General features: G+C 40.6%; 1 protein-coding gene across 4 annotated transcripts in view; it reads right to left on the reverse strand.

The window, feature by feature from the left end:
• frmd3 (FERM domain containing 3) overlaps positions 1-13052 on the reverse strand; it is a 64818-nt gene that overhangs the window by 9783 nt on the left and 41983 nt on the right. For all 4 annotated transcript variants that reach the window (XM_074670162.1, XM_074670163.1, XM_074670161.1 and 1 more), the window contains 3 exons: positions 11224-11298; positions 8877-8945; positions 8521-8645 (listed from right to left, as the gene is read on the reverse strand). In XM_074670162.1, the coding sequence (XP_074526263.1) occupies positions 8521-8645; positions 8877-8945; positions 11224-11298 (269 nt within the window). The remainder of the gene's footprint in view (positions 1-8520; positions 8646-8876; positions 8946-11223; positions 11299-13052) is intronic.

The raw sequence follows: 13052 nt of genomic DNA on the forward strand, positions 1-13052 counted from the left end.
AAGAGTGTATAAATGTTGGCAGAAGCCTAATTTCAGTAAGGCTCTCCTAAGTCATTAAGATAAGGTTTCGTGAAAAATCTAAATGGCTTGTCTATACGAATGTGAATCTTAATGGGTTTTTGACAGGCACCATATCAGGATCCAGGTCGCTAATAATGGGGCAAAAGCTTTCTGATGTCCAGCTATATGGGGATCAGCAAAAACCTGGTCCATCCTGAACTGTATCAGTGATAGCAAACCTAGAATGTTTTTTCAACCCATACTCACTTTTACTTCTTAGGGCCTCATGAACACTTTAACATATATATCATTTTTCAGTAAATTACTTCATTCAAAACGTGAACCCTCTCCCTTAAACTGTTATTTTATAGTTTCACAGGAAGGCCCAATGCACTTCACTGTAAGGCACGTTTTGTTGGACAAACATAGCAATGGAAGGAGATAACCAATGAGAGCTTAAACATTTGACCCAGCATTAACATTTTAAGATATTTCTAAGTCAGCTCTAAAAGCTGATCCAAGCAGGCCAAGAAGCCCAGTGTTGGCTGAAGTGAGTGCTGACAGTCCTTCTGGATGAAAGCAGCCCAGAAACAAGCACCACTGGACTTGAACATGTTACAAGTTGTAAAATGTAAAGACATGTTGCATACATTACAAGTATAAACCACATCTGAACCACAAGTGACCTTAAATAATAAGTAGGCCACTGACTGATAGGAAGTTGTATTCAAAGAGTCAGAGTGGTGCCAAAACCTCGAGGCTGTACTCACAACATTACACATTGTTAGCTAGATAGCATAATTGACTAATTCAAAGAAAACTGAATAAAATAAATAAGCTACTACTAACAATAAATAACAAAAAAAAAGATAAATTATAATTAAAAAAACAACAAATTAACAAAAATATATATTTTTTCTTCTTTTCTGAAAACTTTGAAACAGGATTTGGGTGATAAATCTATGAAGTATTAACAAAATGTAGAAGTGATATCCCTGAAATCTAGAGTTAAGTGACGGTATGAAAGCATACAGGGGTGACTTTTAAGGATATGGATCAAAAAATTGTGCCTGTAAAATCACAATATGCATCAAATATTTTCTGTGCTCAAAAATCTAACTGCATATCCACAAATGATTCATCATTTTTCTCACAACACTTGGTGTAGGAAATCTGGATATATGCTGTGAACCCATGACCCACACTCAGACTTTCACAGAAAATCTGATTCAAAAAGGTTTTGCTGAATAAGAGATCAGTCTGGGTTACAGAAGGTGATAATGCTCCAACTTTAATTTTTTAAAATGAAGTTATAAAAAAGGAAAACCTATTGTTGAGCCCTCTTTTTTTTCGAAAATTCGACGTGCGAGAGTCAAATGGCCGAAACAGAAGCATTTCGAGGGCGATTAACATTGCTGCTCAGGAGCCCACTAAATGTTTAACATTATATTGTAAGCTCTCTAAAATAATGCTGCATAAGTTTATCATGTGTTTCTGTATACTATGTAAGCAGTATGGTTAATATTAGGAACTGACAAACTGTATCTCATGATGTAAAAAAGAGTTGTCTCATAATTCCAAGCCAGCAGTGAGACTCAAGTCACTTTTTTTGCGTTATACAACATACTTCCTCAACTGTTAGCACACTTTTAACTCAGTCTCCTTTTTTGTCCTGTTAGCTGAGAGAGAACTCTCTCCTCAGATGAAGTGCTTCACGCCACATGGTGCCAGATTCCCAAGCAGCCTCAGTATGCTGGGTTGCCAGCCAGCTTTTCCCCTGTTATGCAGGTGTTGACAGATCTGTTTGTCTTCATGCAACCTCATCATGTCACCAAAAAACCTTCAGAGCATATTTATCTGTCCGACTGAGAAGGAAGAGAGCTGATGGTAACTGTTCTGTGGGCTAACTCTGCACTTCTCTGGAAATTTCAACTCATCCCAGCCCATCTTTGAGCTTCACACTTAATTGAACTTGACTTAATTTTTTTTATTCTTACTTTCCTTAAATCAATCTCTATCAGCTGCTTTATGGAAATAAAGTCATCAAAACGACTGAAGTCCATTTGAAATATGCTTGTTTTCTGTTTCCACAGTGCAACAGAGTGTATCCTCTCATGCACTCCTCACACTTTGGTAGATTAATACTCATCCCCCCTTCACAGTTTCAAGTGAGAGAACAGGATCAGCTGTAAAGCATCCTTCGTAACCTGATGAGGTTTCACTTACAGGTCAAGGGCACTCAAGCTTAATGAGCTTCGACAACAGGAAGACAAAAAAGTGAAAGCTGTGATAGCTCTATGCCCTAATGTCTATAAACACTGAAAATTGTTTGTTTAAAACCATAATCAATTTGAAGTATAGTTTTTTTTTTTTATCAGGTAATGAGTAATGAAATAAGTAAGTTAGCAGAAACACACAATGATTGAACTTAAGTTAAAAACTTCTGTATAAATACTTAAAAACATCATCTGTTGATGAACTGTATTGCTACAGACGATCAATGCTTTCTGGTTTCTTTGTGAATGACAAGATAAGTTTGGCTGTTTCAACATATTAAGTCTGTACACACTACATACTAGTAGGCTCTCTCTCTCTCTCTCTCTCTCTCTCTCTCATACACACACACACACACACACACACACACACACACACACACACACACACACACACACACACACACACACACACACACACACACACACACACACACGTTAAAGAGGTCTCTAGAGATCATCAAATGTTTGACAGATTACACAGACAGTTTGCAGCACATGGTTGCTACAACAGATCTGGCAACCCCACAGCTTTGAACTATCTGCGAAACATTTACTGCACATTTCACATCTTAATGGTTTAATTCTTGTTTAAGCTGCACCACATTAAAAAATAATGAAGCCCTGTGCAAAAGTTTTTTAACAGAATAAATACTTTGTTAATGCAGAAAACCATGAAACACACTGGAAAACAGCACAACAGCTGCACTACTATCAACACAAATTCATCATTGCTGCTCACTCTTACTCTGTTCCAGCGTCTTTGTCTGAAGTCCAGCACTGATCTCAGCGATGCGACCCCCATGTCCCACCAGCCGTACATAAACATCCCGGGCTGTGTGGTTGGCTATACGCAGATGCAGACTGCGCCGTGTTGTGATCTTAACCTGGCACCTCAAGGCCTCGGCCACTACCACTGATGACGCCCGCTCATCTGGAGCCTCTCCTGGGTGGAAAACTTCAAGGGGCCCAGCCTGTCCCTCCTCCATTCCCTCACCCTGCAGCCTCTCTGGGGTCACGTCCAGCCCGAGTGCCCCCGACCTGACTATGCTGGTTTGGTCGCCGACACCCAAGTCCAAAGTGCTCTGAATAAGGCCTCCTCCGACATCGCTGCTGCTTCTATGCTTGAGAACCTCCATCTCTAAGCCCTGCAACAAACGTCCACCCCAGCTGTCTGCGGCGAGACCCCAACACCCTGACTGACCAGGCAGCCAGCTGAGCTCAGAGGCTGTGATAAGTTTGAAACACACACCAACACACACACACACACGGCTGTACGTACACACAGGGAGAGATGGTGAGAGACAGGCCCCAGACACATTCTCTCCCTCTGATATACAGACATGGCGGGCCCTCCTGTGAATGTCAGCGATGTTAACAAAGAGTAGAGGGGCATTAGAGGAGGATCAGGCCCAAAGCTACAGTTTCTAAATATAACCAGGTGGTCCTGAGTGCAGAGGGGCAGCTAATCTAACTCTGATTACAGAGGGGGCAGGCCTGACCCTGGATGGGATGAGGATCACTTTCTGTTCCTGTCTGCAAGTCACATTTTATCTCTGTCTTCTCCTCCATTCAGATGCGTCTATCTCTGTTTCACTCTGCAGGAAAGCTGTTTCTTTTCAGCACTAACCGACAAACAAACTTCATTTATTCAATGACATCCCTCTGAACTGATTTATCAGTGGTGACAAGCACATCTTGGCAGTGACGGGACAAATTCTAGCATGAATGTGACTTGAAATCTGCAGAAGCTGGCCTGAAGAAAACAGGCGACTTGCTACATGACTCACAGGGTCTTATTTGTTGTGATGACGGATGGCAGAAGTGTGCATCACACCTCTAATGTGATACACGAATATGAAATCTAAAGCTCATAAAACACCCACCAGCCACAGCCTAAACATTAACGGTGTGTGCGCTTGTGTGTTTGTGTGTGTGAGGGAGAGAGGGGATTCTGGGAGATGAGAGGGGAACAGGCTGTGCAAACAGAACAAGGTCATCACTGACCTTGGGTCAGCTTCCTGTTCCCCTTCTTAGGGCTCAGATTAGTGCTCTGAATTTAGACGGGGATCCTGGAGCATCTCGGGGACACTTTATCCTGAGGTCCTGGCAGCAGCCTTCTAACAGTTACCAGCGACTGTTTGGATGAACTGGATGACCTGTCATCATACACATTAGATGCTAATTACTCATGCAGAGAGGGATTTCTGTACGCGCATTCATGATGAAGCACTCTGCTGAACAAATAAAAAGTGATACAGGCTAATGAGAGACAAATGGAAAAACATCAGAAGCTTTGTTACATTTAAATCTGGGTCAATTTTAAGGCACTGTGAGGATAATCCAGGAAAGCTGATGTTTTTCTGGTATAAGGACTCTGTTTCCCATGAGCACTAACAGCTAGTGTTGTGACTAATGTATAGACTTGTTTTGGAAGCAAATGAACAGAGAGCAGATCTTCTTTTTTAACACTACTTTTCTCCATTCAAGACAATTTTTTCCAGATACAAAGTGACAAGGTGATGTATTTATAATACCTGTACATAGCGCTAATATTAGAAACGTGACAACAAATGAACTTTGTAAACTCAGTTTGTACCATAGTAAAGTACCAGCCTATATTTAGCATACCCACAGCCTGGTGCTTTGAGACATCTTTGTAACTTGTAACCACTGGTGGACAGTAACAGAGTATATTTACTTAAGTACATTTTTTGAGTATCTGTACTTTACTTTAGTGCTTATTTTTGGGTCATTTATGACTTTCACTCCACTACAATTTAAAGACAAATATTGTACTTTCAACTCCAGTACATTTCTAGGAAGATTGTTACTCATTCCTTTTAGGCTCAGCGTTGCTTTGTAGCCAGCTGTCAGTGGTTTTTTTTTTGTTTTTTTTTTTCTTGAATGCAATTGGCCACATGCTGTGCTTAAGAGATTAAGAGATATGTCATCCTCAGTTTGTGTAGTAAGCTCTCTCGCCTTCATTCAAACAAAATTAGGAAATTGCAGGAGAAACCCAAGCTGAGAAACCAACCCACTCATGGCCACATCTCAGCTCCATGTTTCAGATTTCAGAAATCTTTTAGGGAACCACTCTTTTAGGGGTTTCCATCACTTTCCATAGACATGGAAAAATACAGGGTGGATATTTTATACGGTTGACAGATTTTATTAAGACAGATTTTATGTTGCCATATAGCCAAATGGTTCTACAGGATAACAAGTTCTTGAAAGCAGAGTTGTAGCTGCTGAGAAAACAATAAAGCAATGTGCTGACATTAGGAAACGTACTTTGTACATTTGAATACTTAAGAATTTTTAAAAAGGAGTACTTTTATACTTTAACTTGAGTAAAATTTTAACTGAGCAACTTTTACCTGTAGAGGGGTAAGATTTGACCACGAGTATTTAGTAGTTTTAAGTCTGAGTTTCATATAACTAACATGGCAGAGGCAAAAGTGCTTTACTTCAGGCTTCAAAAAGTGAACGTCAACACAAAATTTATTTAGCTTATAAGTTGGAAATAGTAATTTTATTAAGTGATCTGTCATAATTCAGGACTTTATCCAAGAGAGTTCATCAGGAATTGCAATAAGAGAGAAGATAAGAAAACAAAAAAAGATAGTATCAATTTGTCCAATCCTGGAATAATTACCAAAATGATCTGGTTGTTTTGTTCAACAGTTTAAAACAAACAACTAACAACCGACATGTTTTGGTTTGTGTTGAGCTACAGCACAGAGAGTGAGGAGCTGCAGCAGGAGACAGGCTGTCATCGCTCAGCCTATATCCTGTCAGTGGTGCATGAGGCCTTTGATTTGATGAGCACCTCCTGCCCCTCCCAAACTAACCAACCGAGACAGACGAGATGCTTAATGCTGCAGCTCTTTGACCCTGAGCCAAGAAGAATTGATTTTCTTCTTAATGGGGTGAGGAGAGGAGATGAGAGAGAGACAGAGAGAGGAGGAGAGGAGGAGAAAGCGAGGAGGAAGACCATAAATTCTGTCGTTGGAGGCGTTGCAGAGAGAAGTAAATCAGCAGTATGAAGAAAGTGATGGAACAACAGCGTGATTGTACTGTACTTGTGTGAAGGTCTTCAGAGCACAGGGCAGGTTGTGATGTGAGGGTGAGGGAGGCAAGGAGGGACAGAGGGAGAAATGATATCCAGAGAGGGGGGTGGGGCTAATTCTGTTAAAGCTCTGAGGTTTGAGATGTTAAGATGGATGTAAAAAGAAGACTGAAAACCTCAGCAATGAGTCATAGGTACAGAGGAGGACTTCACTCTTGGGCTCATTTCAGTTACAGAGTGAACATGTGATCCTTAGGTTTTTAGTTTCACTTATGATTTCCACATCCCCTCAGTGGAGGCTTTCGCTGTGGGACTGGACTGAGTTTATACAAATGTTCATGCACTCCTCCTCTCTGCCTCGCTCGCGGCCTTAAAAGATCATTTAACTGATTTTTAGTCAGAGAATATGCTGAAACTATGACTATCAGGGCTGGCTACACAAAGAAATTAAAGAGAAAACAATAACATTCAGATAATACCTTAAAGGAAACATACTGCACTGTGTTGTTGGGAGAAGCTGTTATTAAATAGCGGCTACTGCTTTGTTGTGTTTGCTGCTTTGCTGTGTTTGCTGTGCTCAGTCACATAAGTTAACCATTCTCTTCTTCTCTCCCATGGGTACAAAAAACGATCCAGTACAAGCTCTGAGGGTGTCAACAGGTCAGCTGATGGATCACCCTCATTTACACTTCACTGCTATAAATACGCATACATCCGCATACATCTTTACATTTGACATGATCTCAGTAAACATAGAGAACGTTGTATCAGGCTGATAATCATGGAGAAATAGATCAGTCTTCACAAATTGATTTTGTTGAGTTGGTAGCTTGACCAGTAGAGTCCCTAAGTCCAAGTATGAGGAACCACGTTTCCTTTGATAAGTGATCCACAGATAACTGTTAACTCAGGTTTAAATTAAAGTTTTCAACATTTTTTTTCCCAGAACTTAGATCTATGTTGTTAGAATGGATCAAGATTATGAAATTAGTCAGTTTCTGTACTGTTTTTACAGCAAATGGCATCTCTGATATACTTTGATGATCGATATTTGGCTATCTTCATCTTGAAACTTCCATTTAAAGTGTTTATTTTCATCATTATTGCTACTTACAAAGGGATTACCTTTGATGAATAACATATAAGGTAGTATGTATTGCCGTTTAAAAAATTAATAATACTAAACTGCAAGAAAAGGTTGGAAATAATTCTTAAAATGAAAGAAAACGTGATGGAAAATGTATAAAACATGACCATTATTTGTTGAATTGTGTTTACTGTCAGATTACAACTATTACAGATAACACATGGGTATTAGGGCTGGGATGAAATGCTCTTCTCACGATTCGATTCTATCATAATTTTTGGGATGCCGATTCAATGTAAATTGCGACTAGTCAATATTTAAGATTTTTGCAATTTTTGTTGACTTTTTTTTAACACCAAACCATGTGAAGAAGTTAAATGATAATGATAATGCCGCAGCATGAAGAATGTAAATTTGAAAATGTATTTTTTTTTTTTTTACAAAGAATCACGATTTTGATATTGTCGAACCACAAATCCTGATATATAGTATATCAATTTGTTCTCCCATCCCCAATGGATATACATTTGTTTTTTATGATTATACAAACACACACACACACACACACACACACACACACACACACACACACAGCTAACACTAAGGATGACTGATAGTTGATTTGTCCCTTGTAATAGCGTTGGATGAGTCTGTGTCAGTCATGCACAATGTGTACTTTCCTTTGTAAAACATACAGCCACAGTTTAAGGAACATAAAGACACACAGGCATGGTGGCAAACTCAAAGAGAATCATGGGAAGGGTATTTTTAGAGTGCTGCGTTCAGTGTCTCCAGGGGGATGAGATTGATGGAGGAATGGGAGCATCAGCTGCTCAATTAACACTTTCCGTCTGACGCTTATGTATGAGCTGCTTTGCACACAAGAGAGACCTCATGTAACTTCCCTAAGGGGTCCCTGACAGAAGGGTGTGTGTGTGTGTGTGTGTGTGTGTGTGTGTGTGTGTGTGTGTGTGTGTGTGTGTGTGTGTGTGTGTGTGTGTGTGTGTGTGTGTGCGTGTGTGTGTGTGTGCGTGTGCGTGCGTGTGTGTGTGTGTGTCTGTCTGTGTGTGTTTTCAGTAACATCCTACCGTTGTCTGTGGCTGTCTCCTCGTACTCGTTGGTAGAGGGCAGTGCAGGTACCAGCGGCTCCATGTTCATGATGAGGTTTTTATGGCTCAGAGAGTTGAAGCTCCGACTCTGACCAAACTGGGCTCTGAAACACAAACATCAACTAAACTCAGCCCTGTGTCACCTCAACCTACTGCTCATTTACACTTAGAGGTGTTTTTCACGACCTTTCCTTTCACAATCTGAGCTACACAAGCCGAGGACAATTCCATTTTCCAACATACCATCACTCATGAGAAAGATTTCATCCCTATAAAAAATCAAAAAGACAGCATTTTTAACAATGTGAGTGAAGGTGAGTTATAATTTTCCTTACCTGCGCACCTCTGGCGGCTCTCTCTGAATCTTTGAGCTGGCTTCTATCACCTCCTTTGCTACCTTTCCACTTTAACATGAAAACACACATTTATTATAAGAACAAAATGGTACAACTATTAAAAGAGCTGCATCATATATGTTCCCATTTTTATCCTGTGCAAACTCATTTTGTCACTAAACAACAACTTCTTCAACATAACACAACTGTAAAAGTAAGTTATTTTACTTTGCAAACACGATAAAAAATATTCCCTTTTCCTGCTGACATGAGATGATTTTCACAAGTTGATATTCCTGTGAGCCCAAACAACAACTTCTATGCACAAGATAAAAACAATCTCCAGGACTTAAAGGCTCCATGACGTAAAGCTACACAAATTTTAAAAAAAACTTGGATGCAGAAGCACTGGGGAGTATGATGGTTTGTCAACCGACGTGGAGGAGTTAACCACCAAAAAACATGTTTTTTAACTTAATATCATCACTTTGACGGCAAAATGCGCCCAGGTTTGTGAAACAGCAGTGAGTGGACAGAAGAGATCAGCAAGTGGATAGATATCAGGTGGACAGACGTTTTTTAGAAGAGAAACCAGCGTGTACCCAGAAAGGAAACACAACTCTCACTCGCTGCTCATGACTGCATTATCCATGGACACTTATCAGACTGTGACATGCCAGGATGCGAAAATCGTTTCATAATATTCCATAATTTTACTTTGGTCGTAAAATCTGTTTCTGTTAATCATAATTTATAGGTTCACTTATTATTTACTGTCCATATTGAGTCCATGTTTGGTCAGAACCTCAGCCCCAAACCAACTTTTTCATTAAATAAGCAAAGTCAAATCTGTTTTTTGAGTATCAGCAGTTATTTTTGCTTGTTTGCAGTCAAACCTGGTTAACTGAGGTTGGATGAAATACACATTTAATTTTACACACGCAGACGTCGCTGGTGTATCAGTGTTAAGTGTGACCCTGTGACCCCTGCTTTAACGGTCGAAACTTGACAGAAGTTGCCTCTATTGAGTGGTATTGTTTTTGACAGCTGTCCACAGAAAAAACATTTTGATGTTTCTAACAGGTTGAATTCAGTGTTTAAAAAACTCATCTTTATGATGATGTAGACTGACCTCTATAGTACTTATTGTCCTTTAATTATTGTTTTTTGTTATTGTTTTCAAACTTTGACACCAGTTATCATGCGTCTGTCACTGGAGAAGTATAGGGACATTTTTCCTTTGTGTTGTCAGTTGTTGCTCATAATCTAAAAAAAAAGAAAAAGCTGTTTTTGTGCAGCTGAGGAAGCTGTTTCCTGTCAGCACGGTGTGTAGCTCCATTAGCCTGATTGCCGGGCTGTTGCCGCTTCTGGACTCTGACCGCTCTGTTACAAGCCAGCAGGCTCTACCAGCCCACCCATTAGTCTATTGTTGCTGAGATTGATGGTTGGGTCATAAATTACAGGGTGAAATGAAACATCTGTAGGAGTAGGCTTCAAGAGCGACGCATGTGTTCTGAGCTCTGAAAAGTGCATGCCTTTCAGTTCGTTGAAATACAGTTTGATGAAGATTATCGGCTGGTGTAACACAAGTCTGACAAAGACCTGATCTACTCTGCTTTGTGAAAACCGCCTCCATATGACGGCCACAAATCTCTCTCCTGTTTGCATGTGCACAAACATCCAATGCTCATATTTCAGAACACACTCTGTGGCTGTGTGCTGTTACTCATCGCTGAGCTCTTAAGCCACACAGCTTTGGTGAGCAGATGAAATAGAGTCGACTGAAGTGTGAGCCTGGTAAAGAGCTTTTTCTGAGACGAGGATCTGGGAATACATGGCTTCAAAACAGATTTATGTAGAGGCTTTCCTTTAATAATAAAGGGTCAGTAAATCACAGAAACAGAGCTGGGTGCAGGTCAGGATGCAGTCAGACAAGAACATGTGTTTGAATGTGCAGTGTGCTGATTGAATACCAACAAACACTTCCACATGTGGCGTCCAAAAATTGTAACTTGGAGTAAAAGTCTCTTAAATCCCGGAGTTGCCGTTAGGGAGTTTGGTTATGCATTGATGCAAATGACTATTTTAATCATTGCTATCTCTAGATTAATTAAAACTGACCTGCTGGTGAACTGTGAGTAAACTTGCATCAAATTTTTCCAGTGTTTGAAACTGACTCCTTACTTTTGAATCTCCCAGGATGTCACTTGCTCATTTCTTGTGTCTTTCTTTCATTTGCTTCAACTTTTTTCTGTCACTGCTTTCCTTGAACTCAGTCTACTCATCTCCTTCTGTCACTGTTCCAAAATGTCTGCCCGCTCCTGTGAAAACTTGTATGCCATCTCACCTGTATCTGAACCGGCTGCCTTTGAAGAAGATGTTGCTGCTGGAAACTGTCTTTATCTGACTCGACTTCGCACACCTGTCAGAGGAAAGGAAATAGAGACAAAAAAATGTCATGATTACGAAGAATGTAAAGAGCAAAGACAAAGCCGCTCAGTCTCATGACTTTCTGTCTGTGGGTGTGATGTTAACCCTTCCTAAAGCACATTTTAGTTTTCTTTGAGGTGATGAGTGATTGGCACTGCACAGATTAGCCAGTAAACAAAAAGAGGATGTTTCAATGTGTGTTTTAAATCTGTAGGTCAAACCTTTGTGTTTGGTTCAGGGTCATTTATCATGCAGCGCACAGAGGATGGTGTCAGGGTAAACACACACACATGCCTCTGCACTGGTTTGTGTGTGTGTGTGTGACAGAGAGAGGCCGTATGTTCTCAGAGCTCTGCTTGGCTGCCATTTACAAACTCGATTCACTTTGATTTGATTAAGCTGCTCTGATGCTTGTCTGACATCTGAGATGACATCCCCTCCTCCCTCGTCTGCCTCTCAGGGAAATATGAGCCGCTGTCATTAAGGAGTCAAGGATTATACAGACATGGGCTATCAGAAAGCTTGCATGGCTATTTCTCCCTTTTATAAGCTACTGGACAGATACGTTGAGCAACAAGGGTTGATATTTGTGAAGATAACTGATTCAATGATGCAGAAAATGAAACAGAGACTAAATAAAGCAATAGAAAGTCACAAATTGAACTAAAATGTGTTTCAAAGAGCATGAACCAATGGTCTGCATCAAAGAGTGAGAGGTGGACCTTCAGAGTGACTGACAGTGTGGAGGAGGAATGACACTGTGAAGAAAACCACTGCCTCCTCATCCTGTCAAACCTTGTCTCCCCCACATTAAGCCTCACCAGCTGTTTACTGCCAGCAGTCCTTTCCATCCCACTCTGCACCTCCTCACTCTGCACACTTTTTAGACCTCCCATAACTCATGTCATTCCCTCCAGTGGATTAAAAGTCTATTGAGTTTCCCCAGAATCTTTGTGTTCACAGTCAAACAATAAAACAGGGTGGGCCAGAAAGATTTACCCATTGCATATCTCCATTTTGTTTACTCAGCTTTTGTCCTAGAAATTTAAAATTTTGGATAGTTTCTCTTAAAAGGCATAGCTTTTTTGATGTACCCGAGTTCATTTATTTTTTCCTAACGATTGTCGAGTATGGCATCGAAGGGTAAGCGCGACCAGATTGTGGCCTTGAAGGAGGCTGGACTGACAACGATGCAAATCATGAAAAAGGTGAATGTTTGTCGTAAGACTGTCTACAATGTCATGAAACGATACAAGGAGACTGGCAATACCACCAGCAAGCCAATCCCTGGAAGAAAAAGTTCAGATCGGACCAAAAAATGGGTTGTTGAGATGGTGAGGAAGAGAATCTAAAGGAATCCTCGCAGGAGCATGAGGGCAACAGCAAAGAAAGTGAACATCTCAAGAACTTCACTGAGAAGAATCGTCAAACAGGATCTCAGACTGAAAGCACTAAAAACGCAACACAGACGACTGATTTCAGCCGCTTCTAAGAAAAACGGATTGACAGGAGATCCAAGGTGCTGCAGACAAAGTCCTGGTTTGGTCTGATGAGAAGATCTTCACCGTTCAGGCAGTGGTCGATTCCCAGAATGACAAGCTTTATGCACATAGTGCACAGCACCTACCCGGCTGCAGAACTCATTTTGGTCTTCTGAAGCCAGCTGGAGTCATGGTGTGGGCTGCTGTTTCATCTGATGGCTCAAAGTCTCCTTTGGTTTCATTCAGGAGGCTGTGAAAGTGAACA

The sequence above is a fragment of the Halichoeres trimaculatus genome, unplaced genomic scaffold (genome assembly GCF_033239565.1).
Source record: "Halichoeres trimaculatus isolate MK-OKI-2021-1 unplaced genomic scaffold, fHalTri1.1 fHalTri1_scaffold_5, whole genome shotgun sequence".
Taxonomy (NCBI): domain Eukaryota; kingdom Metazoa; phylum Chordata; class Actinopteri; order Labriformes; family Labridae; genus Halichoeres; species Halichoeres trimaculatus.